This window comes from Gopherus evgoodei, chromosome 9, assembly GCF_007399415.2.
Source record: "Gopherus evgoodei ecotype Sinaloan lineage chromosome 9, rGopEvg1_v1.p, whole genome shotgun sequence".
NCBI classification, from domain to species: domain Eukaryota; kingdom Metazoa; phylum Chordata; order Testudines; family Testudinidae; genus Gopherus; species Gopherus evgoodei.
Genome location: NC_044330.1, coordinates 13,759,159 through 13,781,726, shown reverse-complemented (window position 1 = coordinate 13,781,726; position 22,568 = coordinate 13,759,159). Strand labels below are relative to the sequence as shown.

General features: G+C 38.8%; 1 protein-coding gene across 3 annotated transcripts in view; it reads left to right on the top strand.

Annotated features, from left to right (window-relative positions):
- NAALADL2 (N-acetylated alpha-linked acidic dipeptidase like 2) overlaps positions 1-22,568 on the top strand; it is a 921,662-nt gene that overhangs the window by 677,419 nt on the left and 221,675 nt on the right. For all 3 annotated transcript variants that reach the window (XM_030575533.1, XM_030575534.1, XM_030575532.1), the window contains 3 exons: positions 4,648-4,791; positions 14,255-14,347; positions 20,993-21,198. In XM_030575533.1, the coding sequence (XP_030431393.1) occupies positions 4,648-4,791; positions 14,255-14,347; positions 20,993-21,198 (443 nt within the window). The remainder of the gene's footprint in view (positions 1-4,647; positions 4,792-14,254; positions 14,348-20,992; positions 21,199-22,568) is intronic.

Below are 22,568 nucleotides of genomic sequence, written 5' to 3'. Positions count from 1 at the left end.
ATCTCTCCTTATACGGAAGCCGTTCCATACCCCTAATAATTTTTGTTGCCCTTTTCTGAGTATTTTCCAATTTCAATATATCTTTTTTAAGATGGGGCGACTATATCTGCACACAGTATTCAAGATGTGGGTGTATCATGGATTTATATAGAGGTAATTTGATATCTTCTGTCTTATTATCTATTCCTTTCCTAATGGTTCCCAACATCCTGTTCACTTTTTTGACTGCTGTTGCACATTGAGGAGATGTTTTCAGAGAACTATGCACGACTCCAACATCTCTTTCTTGAATGTTAGCAGCTAATTTAGACCCCATCATTTTATATGTATAATTGAGATTGTTTTCCAATGTGCATTTCTTTGCATTTATCAACATTGAATTCCATCTGCCATTTTGTTGCCCAGTCATCCAGTTTTGTGAGATCCTTTTGTAGCTCTTCACAGTCTGCTTGGGACTTAACTATCTTGAGGAGTTTTGCATCATTTGTAGATTTTTTCCAACTTATTATTTACTCCCTTTTCCAGATCATTTATGAATATGTTGAATAGGACTGGTCCCAGTACAGACCCCTGGGGGACGCCACTATTTACCTCTCTCCATTCTGAAAACGGATTCATTTATTTCTACCCTTTGTTTCTGTTTTAACCAGTTATCAATCCATGAGAGGACCTTCCCTCTTATCCCAGGACAGGTTATTTTGTTTAAGAGCCTTTGGTGAAGGACCTTGTCAAAGGCTTTCTGAAAATCTAAGCACACTTTATCCACTGGATCCCCCTTGTCCACATGTTTGTTGACTCCCTCAAAGATTTCTTTTAGATTGGTGAGGCATGATTTCCCTTTAAAAAATCATGTCGACTCTTCCCCAACAAATTATGGTCATATATGTGTCTCACAATTTTGTTCTTTACTATAGTTTCAACCAGTTTACCTGGTACTGAGGTCAGGTTTACAGCCCTGTAATTGCCGAGATCACCTCTGGAGCCCTTTCTAAAAATTGGCATCACATTAGCTATCCTCCAGTTATTTGGTACAGAAGCTGATTTAAATGATAGGTTACAAACTGCAGTTAGTAGTTCTGCAATTTCACATTTGAGTTCCTTCGGAATTCTTGGGTGAATACCATCTGGTCTGGTCTAGCTTCTGCTTCCAGCTACTGCACTTTGTTATGCCTTTGTCCAGTAGATTAAAAAGCTCTCTGCTATCAGAAATCTTCTTCATATGTAGAAACCTAGACTGTGATTCCTCTTCCTGGGTGCCTACAACCCAGAGAGTGAACCAGGGGCCCTATGGCTGTGGGATGATTTAGTTGGGGATTGTTCCTGCTTTGAGCAGTGGGTTGGACTAGATGACCTCCTGAGGTCCCTTCCAACCCTGATATTCTATGATTCCATTATTTGAATGGTGCTCTTTTACCCTCCACAGCATGGTTGTGCCTCCTCAGAGACATAACTGAGCATTACCTTGCTAGCTTCAGGACTCTACAAGCCTCCTCAGACTGAAAGCGTTTCTGCTGTATGTTAGGCATACTATAGGTTCTTCTCTATAACAAAATACACTAGCTTTTTGTGAAGGCCAGTTATGGAACCTTGGAACGCCTCTAGTATTTCCAGCACTGTCTGCAAAGGAAGCATACATGCAGATGTTTGTAGAATTTAATTCAGTGCTAGTTTACTAACAGGATTTTTGTTAGTAATTTTGTAGAATTTGATTAGAGTGCATATTATTGATTCTTGATGGGTCCAACATCCTGTGACTGCATTTTGGAGATCACAGGGAATAGCCAGCTGTCTTTTGGTGTTGTAAAGCACTGCACACGAGCCTCAACCAGGCTGGATTAAACAGATTTTTTTTTTATCACTGAGTTTATTTTTAATCTCATCAAATATCTACCCTTATTTTGGATTTCCAGACTAGAAATTATGTGGTCTGGGCAGGGGTACAGCAGATTTTGCTGGCTTTTCTAGCTTGCTATAGAACCAGTTTCAGTACATGGGAGTTTGGAAATTGCATAACAGTGGATCCTAGTTGCTCTTAGAGGTGAGTTCCTTGCAGGATGTCTCTTGGTAATAGGCAAATCATTATCATTGAGCTGAAAGGCATTTTGGTGCATGGATTCTGAAAATTCTTCCAGTTTGTGAAGTTTAGCATATCCTAAGACCCCAATTAAACAAACATGATTTTACCTAGACTGTTTTTCAGGTCATCAGTCTTTTTGTTCCAGGGCATGTTGAGAATCCTTTATTAAGTCAGGAGTTTTCCTCCTCAAGCATCTTGCATTTGTCCCCTAGTGAAATAATCAGTTTTTCTCCTTCACTCACTCTACCTTTTTAATGTTAAATATTTTTTGTTTGTTCTCATAACAGTCATTTCCTCCTTTACTGCATCAATCTTTTAAGAGATTTTTCCTTTCCCATTACTTTCTCAAATGGCTTGCATTATGGCTTCAAATGAGAGAGCTCAGGTTCCAGCTTGTCTCGTGGATCAATTCACTGCAACTGTTCCCCCCTTCTGGGCTTCCAACCTCACAAAGTGTATTAATTTTGCTGTCATTTTGGGGGAGATTTTGAAAGTTGGCTTGAACCTTTTGATATGGCCAGGCTTATGCTACTGCTTCCGAAGTTCTTTGTAGCTGTATTTGCAGGATTCTGCTTTTACGTAAGCTGTCCCCCATTGACATCTGCTCAGCATGAGTCCATAAGAAATCAGGCAGAAATCCCACAGCTGAACCTTCACCCCTACATTACAAAAACATACTTGCATTTAGAGAATAAATCCTGTTCAGTTTAGTCAAATGAAACTCCCATTTGCATCAATGAAATGAGCAGGATTTGGTCTTTAAAGAAGAAAGAATATATTTCTTATTTTTGTGCTTGGGATATATGCATGTTGGCTCTCCTCACATCAAGAAGTCAGGATCTCTGAGTAGAACACTTAGGAGGCTATTGTTCTGTGCAGTTTGGTCTACTTTGTTTGTTTTATTTTCAGAATTCTTGTGAAAGCCTCGCTCTGTATGGTAATATAGGTCTTTTGCTCCTTGAATAACACCAGTGCTATATGTTGCTATTTTTTGTGTCATTTAAAAATCTGTGCAAAGCTAAACAATCCAGTCAATTTGGCACTGTGCTTGCATTTCTCTATGCATCTGTTTGCTCTGGAATCCAGCATTGTGTTTAATGTCTGTTTTGTCCTCTGTAAGCGGGGGCAGTGCCGGGGAGCCACACCGGCCTCGACTTGTCATCTGAGGGTCTAGGTCCTTGGAACTGTAGCTCACCGTCTGGGTGGCTCGGTCCCTGGGGATAGAACTGGGTGGCGGCACAGTCAACGGGGGCCCAGTCCTTGGTTGGACGGGGCACCAATACACAGTTACCTCAGCTCCGGCCCTCTTGGTTCAGGGACGGACTGGCAAGGGTGTGGGTCACTCGGGCCCTTTGGGACAGGACCGAGCAGTGGCACAGTCAAAGGGGGCCCAGGCTTAGGTTTGGGTGGGGCACCAATACACAGTTATCTCCGTTTAGCTGGCCTCTTCAGGCCGAGGGGGGGAGGGAAATTCTGCTACCTGTGGACGGGTGGCAGGGGGAACGCAGGCTCACCCACTCCACTGCGTTCCAGCCCGGGGCCCTAGAAGCGGTGATCACCGCTGCAGGTGGTCAGTGGGGATCCTGACCGCAACACATTGCCATGGGTATCAGGAAATCTGCAGCCTGACTTGGGTCGGCTGCCCCCAGGCTACTTCCAGTATCCCCCTCCGAGCCTACCTGGTTCATGAGACCCGCTTCGGGGACGTCCCACCACGGCGCTCTTCACGGCCAGGGCTGGGCGGCAAGTCCTGCAGCTCCTCCGGGAAGTCCGGCCAGGCCTGTTCCAGGGTGTCCTCAGGGCCGCAGCAGGGGCGGGACAGTTCTGGCGGCTCCTCGTTGTAGCAGGTGCAGGGAAGTTCTGGCAGCTCCTCGGTATAGCGAGCGTCGGGAGGTCCCGGCGAGTCCGTACACCGGCCTGCAGCCTCAGCAGCCTCCCAGTCAGGAGCTCCCGCTGACAGGTCTGCTCCTGCCGGTGGCTGGGCCCCAACTGAGGGCTGAGGACCGGCTTTTATCCTTCCGAGTCGCCGCTTGACCCTTTGAGGGGCGGGACTTCCGCTTGGTGGCCCCGCCCCTCTGGGTGAGTGATGGGGCTCAACCCTCCCGGATGAGGAGGGGAGCCACACCGCCTCGTTACACCTCTAATACTATTGTATCATCTCATTCATTCCTTACTGAACAAAGGTAACCATAGAATCCCAATAATTCTTTTCTTTTTTGATTCCTTTTACTACATGCCACCCTCATTTCATATCTGTACCACACAGACAATTTAATATGTGCTACAGGAGATTTTTTTTTTAGATGATTTGCTTCTTTAGAAATTACTCTCCCAAATTCTATATTGTGTATTTGTAGTATACTTCACTGAAGAGCTTGAAAATTGTTTCATTAATGTAAGTGCAGAGTAATGGCTGCTAATCTAAATCCAACTTTTCATTGTAGGGGTGAGTCTGCTATATCATAAACTGTATACTGTCTGTTTTAAGACCTATGCAGACTCTGGAAATATTTTCCTTTTTAATTTTTCATTTACTGAATTGCTGTTTGCTCTCTCTTATTCATTTTCAGATGGAAACTACAGACAGAACCGATCGAACCTTACATCACTGTTAGTGCAACCCATATCTGCACTGCTAGTCAAAAAACTTGTTTCTTTACCTGAGAACAGAAGCAAAAGTGATGGGTGTATCCCTCTCAAACTGCCTGTGACAGGTGATGATGGTTTCTATTCATTATGGAATGGTCCTTAAGCACTTCAAATACATTCTGGGTAATTGGATGTAATTTAGGGTTTGTCTGATTGTAAGTATGTTCTGCTAGCAGCCTTTTAAGAATAGGCTATGAAAAAGCCCATAAATTACACTCTAAAGATCTGCTAAGTTGAGGCTGAGTGAAAACAAAATTCTGTGAAGTACTATAAAAGAGCCATTTTTAAAATAAGGCGTTTTGTGCATTAGTTTCAGAAACCATATTCACATTGCTTCCAAGTTTCAGCTTCAGCAAACACTGCATCTGCCGAGATTCAGTTTTTATAAGTCACATTTCAGGAGTATGAAGTCTCTTAGTACAAGGCATTAAAGTTTAATTCCTGCTATTGACTAGAAAATCCCTCTGACTTTATGCATCATCACCCTGGAGATGTTGCTAGTGATGCAGTGCAGTTTGTTAGGTCTTGTTGGAGCATTTGAACTACCATATTAATGCAATGGGTTGTGTCTTATTTCTGCCTCCAGCACATATGTAGTATTTCTAAATGGTGAACCATTTTTCATATTATTTAGTTTGTATCTGTTTGCTAGAAAATAAACATCAGTAATGTGTATTTGTGTCCATATCTAAGGGGACTTTTTCCATATGTCTTACCTGGAGATGGCTGCATTCTGTCAACAAAAGCAGTAGAAAGGAATGTGTTGAGTAGGGCTGGGAGAAAAGGGAGAATGCATTCAGAATGCCTCTACAAAGACCATACCCATTCAGATTGTTGCCTTAACAAACTGATTACTGATTTGAGAAAAATGGTTAACTATAGTCTGCCAGAAAGGATGCTGCATAGAAATTAAATGAAGGAATAAGTGTAGAGAACCTTCCAGGAGAACTGCATGTTTCAAACAGAAATACTCCCTTGATCTTTATTTTGCGTTTGCCTATCTTTTATAAGAGGAAAAATACAGCGAGGCCACACATTGTATTGTCTCATCTATGTAACCCAGTCTATTTGCAGTATTGTTTGTATATGTAGGTGGTGTGGCTATTGTAAGTAATGGGTTCTATTAAAGTATTGATTACTGAAACCTCAAATAGTAAATGCCAACTGAATTGATTAAAGCAGGTTGCCTGACCAAAGAAAACAACAGCACATTGAAGAGACGCAATTACTGACCCACTCTGGGGCCACAAGGCTGCTATTCCTACCGGGCCGAGGTGGTTCAAAGTGTACACGTTTCTTATATTCCCCCCTTTTTTATTTCAAATTACAGTTTGTGGCTAAATGTGTAACTTATTATTGTCTTATTACTAGCAAATGACTACCTTGTGATTAATTGTTTAGACAGTTACATTTAACACACACCAATTTTCCAGTGTATAAAAGATCACAACAATTTTGGCCGACAAAGATAGTAACATTTCTTAATTAATCACTTCTTTTTTCCCCTTTGCAGTTGGAACATTTTATGCTTTTGAAAGACTTACTCCTTTCTCATAGTTTTTCTTATACTCTTATAACTTGTTGTTCAAGTACAGTATCTAGTGCTAATTACAAGCATATATGTTTAAGTGACTGCAAAAATAAGTCATGACCTTTAGATATATTTTTCACTCCATAAGCAATGTAAAATTTGCTTGCTATCATTTTTTATTATTTTTCTTAGCCTAATTTTGCAAACCTTCATGATAATTTTGATTAACAGTTTTTTTAACCTAACTTACAGCTTTAGGTCTATATGTTAACACCATCCTTTAAAAAGGCTTTGCCAATTTCCTTTGTAAATAAATAACATTAATACAGTATTCCCTGCACTATCTATAGGTGATAAACAATTACTATAGTAAAAAGCAAACCTTAAATGCATTTTTAGGGGCAACCATTGTACAGTGTGTGTGTAGTTGTATAAGTTGTTTACAACTTTAAGGAAGTTATTGTGGAATAAGGATATAATAAAACAAGAACATAAAAAGGTTGGTTAAGTTTATGACCACTCTTAGCATTTGTACTTATATGTACTAAGAATGAAGGCAGTGAGATCTCAAGGCAGTGAGACCTCATGCTTCTGGACATAAAGTGATTACTGCTGAGGTCAGGAAGGAATATTTTCCTCTGTGCAGACTTGACTAGGTGTTTTTTATAGAGGGACTTCATCTTCCCCAAAGGCATCAAGGGTGGAGGAAGTGCCAGAGGCAGTGCAACAAAATGTAAAGCAATGTGATCAGCAAGTGGAGTAGTTAAAGAACTTTCCCTTCAGAAGAAAGAAGTGCCTGTCCATCCCAGATGAGATGTGTGAACTCTCTAGTTTAGAGGGAACGCTAACAGCTGAACTACCTTCGGGAAGCAAGCAAGCCTTAAAAGTGTGTTTGGGATGGGCAACCTTTGTTCTAGAAAGGGACAGGATCTGCCCTTCTTCCAGCTCTACAAGACTTCTGCTTTCAGGGTCCAGGGCAGAATCATCCTAAGGATAGGCACTCAGCTTTGTTTGCCTGGTAGCCTTGGGGTTGGGTGATTGATTGTTTATTTCAGTTTGTTGTATTTTCCTGGAACACCAGGAGTTGCATGTTTTCTGGGAGTAAAGGGCTTGTCAGACTCTTTGCCTAGGAAAAATCTGGCCATGGTTCATCTTAGCTTGGACCGGAAGGGAACAGCTTATGTCTGATTCCAAATAGAATCTAAAGTTACCAAGGTGGAGCATTCTTGGATTTTAAATAAGAGAGTCTGTAATAACAACTTCACATAAAGCTAAAAAATGTGTCTTGCTTTCATGTAGTGGACACACAGTCCTTGAGACCCTATGATCCTTGCTGAGGATTCGTTGGAATGAATCAAAGATTTGAGCTGATATGTATCTATGTACTATTTAACCTATTTTAAAAATTTGCCTGCTGAGCAAAATGATACATATTAGAAGGCTGATACTTCAGACTCCCAGTTGATTCTAAGAAAGCATAAGAAATATTTCACTTCTGATGTAGAACTCATCACTTAGATGTCAAAAGAGATGAATGAGCAATTCAGACAACTGGGTGGCTTAAAATTTGTTGGGATAAAATGCTCATCATTCTCTTGTCAGTGTGTTTCAAAAAGCTGTAAAAGTCAGTAATGATTAAGCATTTATATAGAGTTTTCTTATGTTGCTTCCTTTTCCCCCCAGCCCTGCAGTTTTCAAGTGATGTAATGTGACAAAGGGGTTGGGAGGATCGGGAGGGAAACATCTCAGGCATACTAAATAGTTACCAGCTATGAAATAAACTGTAGGGATAAAAGTTTGCCCTATATTTTGTTTTGCGTTTTGTTTACTGCTGTACAACCTCATTAATCCAGACATTTTATAACCCCCTCCCACCTCCCCAAGAATAAAGTAAAAATAAAAATATTGTGGTCTCTCCCTGCATCTTAGCAAAGATTTAAGAGCAGTGTACTGTAGTGAGGTCTCATAATACTATAGACCTTATTTTTACAGACTATATTATGGCATATTTACTAGAACTTTATGAAGTATTATCATAAAACTAAAATACATTTATCAACATAAACAAAGTATGTTCTGTGTTGCAGAAACCTTTCTTTGTTATTGTTCATTCACTTACTTACCGATTCATGAATTTCAATCATTTAAATTGGATCTCTGAGTTATTAGTGCCTATTAGTGAGTTTCTGATGTACTTTTATCTGTGAAGGTATCCCGCACATGAAATACTTCTGAATCTGAGCAATTCTATCTTTTACAGCTGTAGCTGCAAGGAACATTCTAATCACTTATTAGCACTATTTTTTGGAGATTTAGTGATGAAGGTGGGTTAATATTCAAGCCTTACAAGCACTTGAGACCTGTATTTAAAATTTTGCCTTGGGTCATAAGTGAAAATGAGGTTTGTGGAGTTGTGTTAATGCAGGATGCTGGATGCACACCACAAAATTGCTATGTTAATATGGCTCAGTTTGGTATATTTCACAGCCTCTGTTCAATGCTATTCTAGGACTTGTATATCAGGGAGGTTGACTCAAGAATTTGACTTTTACAATGAAAGAGCTATGTGGGAAGGTTTGCATTTAGCAGAACTTCACTTTGCTTGGTTACTAGTGTTAGTTTTTTACCATCATGAGCATCATATCCACAGATGTGGTAAGCTGTCTTTCTCACATGCTAAATGCATTTGGACTACTTTGATCTATTTAATGGCAGTCTGGATTTACTGTTAGAAAAATGCTTGTGTGGTTTGTTCTCATAAAAGATACAAATTGTTTAAAAGATTCATCTGCTTGCTTTTAGCAGCTACTGTACAGGTTCTGACTCTAGTAGTCATAGCCCTAACATTATATTACTGTAAGTAAGATGTAAGTCTTTTTTGGTAGTTGTTTCTAAAAATGTATTCATCGTAGGTGTCTCTGGGGGGGGGGGTGTGGGTCTTAAAAGCAACAAAATTCATTAATGTTACCTCAAAACACTCCAGCAAGATGAAGAGAGATTTAACTCCTATCCTATGCCAACACTCCCCTATTCTTTGGCAAACTTCTTGGTGTGTTTAATATGGAGAACATCAGCCCATACACCCATACTGTAGCTTTATTATGGACCCTTTGCCACTGAAGTTATAAATAATGTTTAAATTGTGGATGCTTCCATCATTGCACCAAAACATGTGCTACTTTTTTTCTTTTTTTTAATTTGACGGTAACTGGAGAAAATTTGTTCAATTCTCCTGCAGAGCAGTAATAAGCCTGAACTAAGAACTTTGCCATTACTGTATGTAATTGATTCCATTTAACCAATTCTAGCTCTCAACTCTACCTTTTTCCCTTTATGAATAAAGCTTTAGATTTTAGATTCTAAAGTATTGGCAACAGTGTGATTTGTGGGTAAGATCTGATGTGTATATTGACCTGGGTCTGAGGCTTGATTCTTTGGGATCGAGAGAGCCTTTTTCTTTTATTGAGGTGTTGGTTTTCATAACCATTCTTCCCCAGGACGAGTGGGACTGGTGGTGATACTGGGAGACTGGAGTGTCTAAGGAAATTGCTTGTGTGACTTATGGTTGGCCAGTGGGGTGAAACCGAAGTCATTTTTGTCTGGCTGGTTTGGTTTGCCTTAGAGACGGAAAGACCCCAGCCTTAGGCTGTGACTGCCCTGTTTGAGCAATTGGTCCTAAATTGGCACTCTCAGTTGGGTCCCGCCAGAACCACATCGTCACACTTGTATCATTATAGTTTATTCCCCTACATTTACTGGAATAAACTGTAATGGGGTAAGCACTGTTATATCAGTGTAACTGTCCACATGAAGAAGTGGGGAGGGGCATATTTCTTAACTACACCAGAAGAGTTAAAACTTCACACTTTTTATGTGTAGACAGAGCCTCGAGAATCTTTAGATTTTATACAAACATTGACTTAATAAACTTCATAATATCTTTTGCACTGAGGTAGACTTGTTTATATCCATTTGTACAGAATGGTAAGCGAAAGCACTGATAGGTTAAAGAACTTGAACAAGACCAAATGGTGTTAATAAGAGAACCAGGAATAGAAAGACTTCTAGTACCGTGTTATAACCACTAACACATACTCAGGTGAAAATGTTTGTAGTCTGGGTAGAATCACTTCATGTTTTATAACCACTCTTATAGCTACAAAATGTAATTACTGATCATTACTGAATCTCCTTAATTACTGTAATACAAAACTTTATTATAGTCTGCAAGCAAATCACACCAACCATTGGCAAAGTAGGGAGAAGTAAAACATACCTGTAACTGAAAATGACTGAATGCAACCAAAGAGGTTTTGTGGCATATTTTTAATATCTTTTAATAAATATTTTTTAAAATATTGAACCTGTTTCATCTTAGCTTCACACAATTCCACATGTCAAATGGTCATTCTGTTGTGATTTACATTCAGACCTCATTTGTGAAATTTGAATCATGAATCACACATATATATCCTCTCAGTCAGCAGTAGAATGGAGCACTCTGATACTGTTATATGTGTTTCTTCTTCAGAGCTTGCTGAAAGAAAGAACCTCATTTAATAATGCTAACAGTGCCATCAGTCAATTATATCAATATGCGAACAACTTTGTCGTTTCTTGACATAGTACATGAGCATTATATTATAAATCCAGAAGAGCAAATGGAGGAAAATGCCACAAGGGAGCTTGGTGATGTATGTTACCACGTCTAGATGGCACAAGTATACTTAGGTGTTGCTGCCCTGTGACTATTTGAAATGGAAGCCTTATTGTTTCATAGAAATTTATAGAAAGAAGTAATCTTAAACTATATGCTGCCAATATTCATTCTTAATCATCATGTTACAGCATTTTCTTGTAGTATATCTTTCTTTCTATTATTCCTCAAAGATCACCCTTACAGGCTTCATAGTTATAAGAGACCAAGACATATTAGTTGCATTCTCTCCCCCCACTCCAAAAAAGCTTTCATTGTTGAGTGTTTGTCCCAAAAGAGGAGAATACTTATTCTTCTGGGTTGATAGGTCATAAAACAGCAGCCTGGGTCTCTCGGAAAAAATAACATCTTTACTTCTGCCAAATAGAGTGGGATATGGCAAGATTTATCTATGAAATATGGATTGTTTTGAAGTTCACAGTTGTCTCAGATATTCATAGGGACACATCTGCTCCATACCAGATCAGGTCTGCCCTCTTTAGAGCCAATTTTAAGTACTGAGTTCCAGACATTCTTTACACTCAGAAACTTTTCGTATAAATAGTTTTATTCCTGATCTCTTTAGTCTAGGTCCACAGGATTCAATCAAGTAGTGAAAAAATTAATTATGAAAGTCTTTAGACCAAGCCAGGTATTATGAATATCCAAGTTAATAGAAGAATGGTTTCGATATTGGACAATATTAGTTTGCTAATCAATCAAAGACTACTGAGAAAATAATTAGGGATGTTTCAGATTTCACAAAGAGACTGAATTTAGATGATCAGTCACTTGCATGAGTAAAGAGAGTGAAAGGAAGATTTTTATTGCAGGAACCTCAATTCATCTGTTCTTCTATGTCAAAGATGTTTACAGTATACTTAGCATTTTGCACATTGCAATATATTCAGTATCAATTTTCTGCATATGCCATTTGATATACTCTTATGCAAGAATTATGTTTTTTCAGAGATGCAATGCAATGCATAAATTATCAAATACAAAATGTTTTGCTGACTTGTTGACCAGCATCAAGATCCAATTTTAGATGAAACAGGCATGTTTCCTTGTTTATGAAGACACATATTTGAAATTATGCTGAGCATTTTTGTCTTTACTTGTGTGATGGATAACCATGGTTGGAACAAATGATTATGTATATTAGCTAGGTAACAATTAGCAGGTTTCAAGTCAAGAGAAAGTTAAAAGAAAAAAACATAAAATTTTTTAATGATATTGATAAATCACTTTCTTTTCTTTTACTTCTGAAGTATTTTTATGGCTTAGATAAACAAAGTGTATTTCAAGCAGTATTAAGCTAAAATCTTCTTATAGCTTGCCAGAGAATTTAGGGAAAAGAGATAATGTTGTCAAGACCTTTAAAGTCTTTCATCAGACGTGTAGCATCAGGAACCGAGATTTGTTGTCAGAACTGTTTAAAGAATATTAGATTTTACTTTTTTCTGTATATGCCATGGAAACCCCCTTGAGCCTTTTTGTCAGGTGTACTAAGCCTTTAAGCCTAAGCCACTTCAAACTGGAGTACTGTACAGTATGTCTATTCATTTTATTATCTGATTCCAGAACATCTCACTTGCCAGAAGAAAATATTGTGTTGCTTTGTTGTCAACTGAAGTCTCAGTAGCCAGTGTTGATTAAGACACTAACTCAGAAAAGCACTTAAGCACATGGTTAAGTCTAGTTGTCTTGTGGGGTTTAGCATGTGTTTAAGCTTTATTGAATTGGGGCCTAATAAAACATACCACTATTAAATGCTGTAGGATTAGAACAAAGAAGTCAAATCAGCTTTGGCTTGAAAATGCTTTAAAAGGAGTGAGCAGTTCAGCTCTAGAATGGTTTTCTATCAAAAATTGGGTCTTGGGAATAATTTGTAGAGCATATACCAGAAAGCATTTTCAAGTTGTTTTTTTATAAAAGCCAATGCTGGGAATTCTTTGGATTCATTATTGTGCAAAGCTAGAAATTCTAGTTGAAATTCCAGGTTACAGTTTGAGATTTTTATAAAACAACAAAGGCATTCTCCTTCAGGAGTGTCAGTGACACATATGGCAAAAATGTCAGAAGGATAAGGTTAATCAGAACACTAACCTTAACATCAGTATGAGACAAGACTCACCATGGAAATTATCAGTGGTGATTATATACTAATAGGATCTGAATTTTCTATTGAACTGTACTCATGACTTCCACCAACTTCACTCGGCATTTCCATTGCACTCTGTGGCAGAGCCAAAGTGCTTATTAAGTTCTTACCGAGTTTTTACACGATGGCATATCCATTGATGATACTGAACATTTTGCCTGAATAAGGCATTGAATAATAATTTGAAGTTATGACCTGTCATTTATTTTTTTTAAACTATTTTCCTAAAAGCAAAGGAAGAATCTCGGCGTTGTTGTACCTGCTTCGATCATTAACTGGCCATCCATTTCTGAGGTCTAGGAAATGAATGAAACTGAAATGGTTTTAGTCTGAATATAATTTTAAAATCAACTCATTACAAAAGTATCAGAGAATGAACCTGAGCTTGAAAATCTTTCTGATAAAGACAGACACAAGTTAGTTTTATTTTAAATATTCCAATGCATTCATCATTTAAACACTTCAGACAGATCAGGGAGCAAGACTTGAAAACAAAATGTTTAAGAAAATACAACACTGGAAGGATAATAGTCTATGAGCTTAAGAACAAAACAATCTTTCCACAGAACATTTTATTTTGGTTGAGTCAGTTTTCAGATAAGGATGTTGATACTGATTTTGGCCCAATTATGCCATTTAGATGCAACTCCAAACATCATGGAGCTCCTTAAGAGACTAGAATTGACAGCCCGTATAGGGATGAGAGTTGGATGTGTCCTCCTCTAGTGGTGACTGGGCCATACATAGAGGTTGATGAGGCTACTATAAACTGAGCTTTGCATTAGGCTCTGTATGATATGAATTGTAAAGCACTTTTCCTAGCAAATATCTTGAAAGTTTCATTTAAGAAGCTGAGTCTTTCAGCTCAGTCAGTAGAGGCTCATGTGTCTGGAATCTAGAAGTCTGTCATTCAGTCCCCACTGTTGAGGTACCAATCAGGGTTGTAGTGTTACCTGAGTGTGGGAGATAGGATAGTTACCTTTTTTTGTCTGAAATCTATGTAATTTAGTAAGTGTAAAATATATTCTTCTCTTTCTGTGGGTAGAAGGAAAGAAGGGAAATTGATGGCCTACAGGATTCTGTGGCTTGATAAATGCTGATTTAAAATGTTCGCATTTTTTGTTTTTATCTCAACAGAAAAGAGAATAATCAGTCTAAATGTTCAGACAGTCCCAACATACAAGACAATTTCTAATGTTATTGGGTATTTAAAAGGATCTACATTTCCCGGTACGTAGACCTCTATGACTTCTATTATTACCTTTATTATTATTAATTATGTGTACAACAGTAATCCTAGGGACTGCAATCAAATATCATGTTCCTTTTGTGCTATGTGCTGTACAAATATTCAATTAAAAAGGCCATTATAGTTCCAAATACTTTGATTTATGCCAGGAAGCAACAGGAGGATTAAATAGAGAATTGCTTAAAAAGCAAGGAGAGATGGTACCAGTACAATGAACATGTTCTTGCACAATAAACAATAATTGTCTTTAGAAACATTCATGAAATTACTGTTTTGTCATTTATGTTAAGTAAATGTCTTAGGATTTCAAATTCTAGAAACTACTTTGTTTGACTTGTTCTATGTAAACAGTCTATCTGACCTTAGCAAAGGCTTAATTCTTCTTAAGTGTGGACTATTGTTACAGTATATTTTTAATTATATATTGGCTAGTATTGCAGGAAGCAGGTGCAGTGCATCAATCAAAATAGTGGAAGTCCATGGCTTTTCTTATGTTAGTGGCTAATCCATTTGCAAATAGAATGAATTTTTTTTAAGAAGTAATTGAATGCAAGAATCTCACTGTGTGTGATTTGTATATGTAGCAGCTGATTGTACTGTGGCTCGATTGTGGACATATTGCTAATAGAAAAGAAGACCTAGAACAATCTTTAGCCATGTAATCCAGGAACTAGAACCTACTGTATTTTTAGTGGAGATGATGGGCATGCAAACCTTTGCAGTTTTACCTTTGATAAAATTTAAGACCCAGTTCTGCAGCCTTCTTTATGTTAAGTAGTAGCCTATACCATGAGTATTCACGTTGATATCACTCTCGGAATAAGATACTTTTCAACATGAATAAGGGTGGCAGAATCAGGCCCTAATAGCAACTGTGACAACAAAACACACTCAGCTCACAACATTTCGCAGCTCTAATACTAGTAGTAAAGAGTGCAATCGTGGAGACATCATATGCACTTCGGTAATACAGAGAATAAATAAATAATAATAGTAATAGGAGGTCATCAAGATCAGCACAAGTAGAACATGAGTGGAATCTCCCCATGGGAACTCTTTGGCTGGAAGGAGGGAAGGCTACTTCAGCCGGTAGTGAAAGCTGTTGTCTGATTGCTGTTTACCAGCATGTGGCAGAGCATTGGTGGTCTCAGTCCAATTCCTAATGGACAAATGGAATCATTCCCCAAACCATCATCAAAATTCCCCGGGGTTAGCACTCTTGTTGACAGTTTCTGCAGAGAGATTGCTGATTTAACTACTCTGTCACAAGAGGTTGTCCATTAAGGTCAGGTTTGAGGCACTGAGGTGGAGTAATAGGGAAAGCTTTCATTATCTCGTCTGTCAGTGAAATAATGTCTGCACCTTGCAGCACTCTCAATTCAGCACCTTTCACCAGAACAAAGTCCATTTTATAAAAAATTGAGAACAATTGCTATTTGAGTATTTAATTTCAGTTAGAGGTTTTATTCCACAAGAACTTGTAATTGGATGTTCTCATTTGCTGCATATTTGCAAATGGCTATCTTGGAAAAATAGCTACGGTTGAATAGTAGAAAATAGCATGTTTAGAAAAAATCTGTCTACCAACTGAATTGCAAATTAAAAATAGAATAACAAACAAATAAGAAACAGGCATATATTCACCCCTAACATCAGCTTCCCACAGTGCATCTTGTAATACTTTAATCAACTTCAATATTTTGCATAACACATGAAACTTAATGATAATATATGTAGGTACTTAAGCACATCCTAATTTTAAGAACATGTAGTCACCCTGAAATCAATGGGACTCCTAGCTGTATTGTAGCTGTATCCCTCCCTACTTGATGTTTTCCTGGAATATTTGTTACTTTGGCATTTTGATGTGGTTCTTTTTAGTTTTATGTGTACATGCTATTCTCCCTGGTGCTCCTATGAGTACAGAGGGAATGCCAAATTGATCCCTGGTGTAATTACACTGAAAACCAAGGAGCTGCATCAGGGATGGATTTTACTCCATAAAGGCTTCCAATTCTCAAGCCATCTGTTTTGATTTTTAGTTTAAGAAGTATTATAGACAGAGTTTAAAAACTTTCCCAGAGCATTTGAAATCCAGCCATAATGTTAAAGGAATAAGGGAAAGCATAAATGCGTAGGTTATTTGCAGGCACTGTGGGGAATTTTAAAAAGTAATCAAATGTATGTGGGTTTTATAGACTGCAAACAGCAAATGGTCTGGCACTGTACAAAAGGGAGGTGTAACTGATAGAGGAAAACACTGTACGAAATCACCTGTATTTCACATTTTCCACGCTGCCCAGTCCTTGCCTATCATGCCTAAATCCTAACTCTCCACAGTACTTGGTGGTTCTTCCTACTCCACTTGGGACCCACAATTCTTATTTCTCTTTCCTCTCGTCATGCTCTCTCAGTTTCCTTGCCTACTCCAGCAAGTGATTGGCAAGAGAAGCTGCTGCTGCTGCCTATCTGCTACTCTGCTGTATGGGTGACTGCTATCCCTCATGTGCTGCTCCTGCAGCCAGCTGCCTCTGGGGGCTTCTGTGAGTGTTCAGGTGAGAGGGGTGTGGGCAGGTAAGTAGCTTCAAAAGAGCCATCTGCTCTTGTCCATGCTCCTCTCCATCAGCAGGAACTTCCTGGAGTGAAGATGGCATTTGGCAGCTTTCTCAACCACCTACTGTTTCTCTGCCATCTCCTGTAAGGTCTCTTTCTATCTTTCTGCCATCCTTTCCTTCCATAGACCATTCGGAGAGGGTGGTGAAATATAGTCTTTGCATCCCAACTAATCTCGGGTGACCAGATGTCCCAATTTTATAGGGACAGTCCCAATATTTGGAACATTGCCTTATATAGGCGCCTATTACCCCCCACACCATGTCCCGATTTTAAACACTTGCTGTCTGGTTACCCTACATTAATCCCACTGTTACAGCTAGGGTGACCAGACAGCAAATGAGAAAAATCAGGATGGGGGTGGGGGGTGATAGGAGCCTATATAAGAAAAAGACCCAAGAATTGGGACTGTCTCTATAAAATCAAGACATCTAGTTATAGAAGTGGTTCCTGCAGGCACTTGTGGGTCCCTAAGGAATGCAGAAGGTGAAATTTACATCCATGAATGTCCTGTCTCCACATGAGGGAAGATATCCTCATGCTGGTTTAAAGAGTTAGGTCTTCCCATTGCCATTGCATTATATTAATAAGTTTTTTTTCCTGCCACAGGATACAGAAATCTAATTATATTAGTTATATTTCTCATTATATTCAATTATGTATGCTTAGATTTAATTTTTGCTGACAAGCTGTACAGTTTTGTTTTAATGATTCTGTCAGTACCACCCGGTGAAGCTATAATCTAAGAAATAGTTGCCTTTACAAATAGATTTTCATTTTTATATTTGTTTAAAAACACATGCAAACAGCCATGAGATATGATTAAAAAGTGCTTATGTTGCGGATACATTGCAGCAACCTCTTCAGTAAAATCTGATACCGTATTATTGTACTCTACTTAAACAATGTAAAAAAAATGGAAACTAGGTCAGATTACAAAGGATGAATATAGGCAAATAACACAGGAATGCAGAGGCAAGATTAGAAAAGCAAAGGCACAAAATGAACTCAAATTAGCTATGGGAATAAAGGGAAACAAGAAGACTTTTTATCAATACATTAGAAGCAAGAGAAAGACCAAGGACAGGGTAGGCCCATTGCTCAGTGAGGAGGGGGAAACAGTAACGGGAGACTTGGAAATGGCAGAGATGCTTAATGACTTCTTTGTTTCAGTCTTCACTGAGAAGTCTGAAGGAATGTCTAGTATAGTGAATGCTTACGGGAAGAGGGTAGGTTTAGAAGATAAAATAAAAAAAGAGCAAGTAAAAAGTCACTTAGAAAAGTTAGATGCCTGCAAGTCACCAGGGCCTGATGAAATGCATCCTAGAATACTTAAGGAGTTAATAGAAGAGGTATCTGAGCTTCTAGCTATTATCTTTGGGAAATCATGGGAGACGGGGGAGATTCCAGAAGACTGGAAGGGGGCAAATATAGTGCCCATCTATAAAAAGGGAAATAAAAACAACCCAGGAAACTACAGACCAGTTAGTTTAACTTCTGTGCCAGGGAAGATAATGGAGCAGGTAATTAAAGAAATCATCTGCAAACACTTGGAAGGTGGTAAGGGGATAGGGAATAGCCAGCATGGATTTGTAAAGAACAAATCATGTCAAACTAATCTGATTGCATTCTTTGATAGGATAACGAGCCTTGTGGATAAGGGAGAAGCGGTGGATGTGATATACCTAGACTTTAGTAAGGCATTTGATACAGTCTCGCATGATATTCTTATAGATAAACTAGGAAAGTACAATTTAGATGGGGCTACTATAAGGTGGGCGCATAACTGGCTGGATAACCATACTCAGAGAGTAGTTGTTAATGGCTCCCAATCCTGCTGGAAAGGTATAACAAGTAGGGTTCCGCAGGGGTCTGTTTTGGAACCGGTTCTGTTCAATATCTTCATCAACGATTTAGATGTTGGCATAGAAAGTACACTTATTAAGTTCACGGATGATACCAAACTGGGAGGGATTGTAACTGCTTTGGAGGACAGGGTCAAAATTCAAAATGATCTGGACAAATTGGAGAAATGGTCTGAGGTAAACAGGATGAAGTTCAATAAAGATAAATGCAAAGTGCTCCACCTAGGAAGGAACAATCAGTTTCACACATACAGAATGGGAAGAGACTGTCTAGGAAGGAGTATGGCAGAAAGAGATCTAGGGGTCATAGTAGACCACAAGCTTAATATGAGTCAACAGTGTGATACTGTTGCAAAAAAAGCAAATGTGATTCTGGGATGCATTAACAGGTGTGTTGTAAACAAGACACGAGAAGTCATTCTTCCGCTTTACTCTGCGCTGGTTAGGCCTCAACTGGAGTATTGTGTCCAGTTCTGGGCACCGCATTTCAAGAAAGATGTGGAGAAATTGGAGAGGGTCCAGAGAAGAGCAACAAGAATGATTAAAGGTCTTGCGGACATGACCTATGAAGGAAGGCTGAAGGAATTGGGTTTGTTTAGTTTGGAGAAGAGAAGACTGAGAGGGGACATGATAGCAGTTTTCAGGTATCTAAAAGGGTGTCATCAGGAGGAGGGAGAAAACTTGTTCACCTTAGCCTCCCATGATAGAACAAGAAGCAATGGGCTTAAACTGCAGCAAGGGAGATTTAGGTTGGACATTAGGAAAAAGTTCCTAACTGTCAGGGTAGTTAAACACTGGAATAGATTGCCTAGGGAGAATGTGGAATCTCCATCTCTGGAGATATTTAAGAGTAGGTTAGATAAATGTCTATTAGGGATGGTCTAGACAGTATTTGGTCCTGCCATGAGGGCAGGGGACTGGACTCGATGACCTCTCGAGGTCCCTTCCAGTCCTAGAGTCTATGAGTCAATGAGTCTATGAATGTCCCTGGGTATTACATTGACCAAAACTCTGGTAAAAAACCCACTTTGATAGAGAGGAGTTTTATAATTAGAGAGCACATGTCAAATTCAAAAGTGTTTGTAGGTAGTAATCACAGAAAATATCCCCAAGGAATGTATAGCATTTAATTTCATAGGCGATTTAACGTGTGGACAATTTATACATATCCTGTTGCACTTCAGCAAATTGACAAAAAGAATGGATGAATCAGTTTGGATAAAATAAAGGATTCAAAAAACTCCAAGCCCCTTTTGCTCTCTAGACCCAACCTGACACCCAGTGATTTTTAGGATTCTATTGCTATCTAAACAGTAGACATGACACAATAAGTGAAGATCAGGAAAAGGAATGAAAGTACAAGGGTCATAACTGATGGGTCTGTTTTTTTATTAGCATCTAGAGCTGGCCAAAACTCAGAATTTCGTAGGAAATTCTAACATTTTGAAATGCCCTTTCTGTCCAACTCAGAACAAAAAGTAAAAAATTTCTAAATTTCCCATAAGACAAAATTTTAAAAAAAGAATTCAGAAATATTGAAGTGACTTAATCAAAATGTTTCATTTCTATCAGGTTGAAGTGCTTAATTTTGATAAAGTCTAAGTTCTTCATTTTGACTATTATCATACAGTCAAAATAGTAACGTTGATATGGAGTGCTTTCATAATTTTTCATAGAAAATGTTGATGAAATCAATATATTCCCATGAAACATTTCAGTTTAATCTAATCAGCATTTTCCAATGAAAAACTGTTTTGTCATAAAATTTTAAATTAACTCCATTAGAGTTGTTTTAAAAGATTGTCAGGTATGTCCAGAGCGTTGAATGGATAATCTTCATTGTACTTTAGTATAAATCCAAATAAATTATATCATAGGTTTCTCATTTAAAGCATGTGAACATCTTGATTTGGTTTCTGTATTGGAGCACATGTACTTATATTAGGATGGTGTAGGTCAAGTAGAGAGAGTTGTATATATCTTGCACAGATCTTGGTAGGATCGTGCAAGCTTGCGTTGACAGTACTTAAATATCTGTATCTGTGACACCATCAAGTGTGGGCACAGTACAGCCTTTATTTTGGGAATTATTTTACTGGTAAAGTCTAACTGAAGTAAATGTTTCGATGGTGTTGTTTTTCTTTTCAGATAGATATGTCATAGTTGGTAGCCACCACAACAGTGTATATGGTTACAGTGGACAAGAATGGGCCAGTAGCACTGCTGTCATCACAGCATTTATACAAGCCTTGATGCTAAAAGTTAAGAGAGGCTGGAGGCCTGATCGAACCATTGTTTTCTGCTCATGGGGAGGAACATCATTTGGCAACATTGGCTCATATGAATGGGCAGAGGTAAAAACTATAAACAGAAAGGAGAGAAAGAGATAATGTCATTAATGAAAACATTTGATGATGTAGCCATGGAAACTGAAAAGCAGACACTACAATATGGCTGTGTGGAAGCCGCAGCTATATTAAAACAATTACTTAAGTGGGATAAACAGTCCAAACTATGTGGCAGGGTTGTTCCTGTGCAGAACTCAACTGGCACCACAGCTGGCACCAATGACCTGGGTGGACTATAAGCCTGACGTTGAGCATGGAGGCCATGCCTGTTCCACACCTCAGACCTGCCCAGGGACCTTGACTGGAAACCAAGGTTCCAAACTGTTCCCCTCCTCCATGCTGGAGGTTGGAGAGGGGAGCTGCAAGAGACCTATGGAAACATATTGCCCCACTGTGCAGTGTTTTACTCATGTCAGTGTCCATCTAGCCTACTGAGTTACATGGACCTCAATTTGGACCCTTTGAACTCATCCTATTGGAACCACGACAGATGCTTCTGGATGAGATTTTTCCTCCCTCTCTCTCCTAGTGCCATCAAAGCTGCACCCTGGTTAGCTAGCAAGATAACATTTGTTTTACTGTGGAAAATGATTAGGAGAATTATATTTTTACTAACAAAAAAAAAAGAGAGACTACTGATAGGACATTTAACTAATTGCATAAATACTCATAGATCAGAGAGCTTCAAAAACACATTGATTAGAGCTGATAGAAAAACATGAGGATAAGAGGGGAATTTATGATTTTTGAAGGGGAGGATTTCCGCACAGGTGCTCCAGCCCAGGAGTACCTGTGGAGTTGGCACCTATGTATGTAGCAATTGGGTTAAATCATATTAATCTTAGCAATAGATGTTGGCATCTCAGCGGTGCTTGATGCAGGGCTGACAAAAGGCCACCTCAGCTGTGAATGACATTAACTGCACTATACACATTTATCTGCTGGGTATTCCCTGACATTTAGAAATAAAGTTGCAGACTATGTAAACCGCATCCACTGTCTCCTGCCCTTCTCCTGGTGTAGCTGAACAGTGAGAGAAGGAAGTTTCCATACATGCAAGCCATTAATCGCGTATATGTTTTGGAGTCCCCGTGACTAATAACTATTCAGTTATCAACCAGGTGGGTTTAAAAGTTAGATTCAATTTGACATGCACTATTCCTGGGCGGTTAGCTTCAACTGAATGGTAAATCAGCAGCAACTCAATGAAAATAGCTTATCAGACATGCTATCCAGCTTAAATAAGATTCCAATGGATTGCCGTTGATCAATTGAAAAAAAGAAGCCTGCAGTGAAGTTCCTGGCTGCTGAATTAGAATAATAGATAAATAAAGGGTTAATTGCTTATCATTTGTTGGAAGCAGCAAGCACTTATC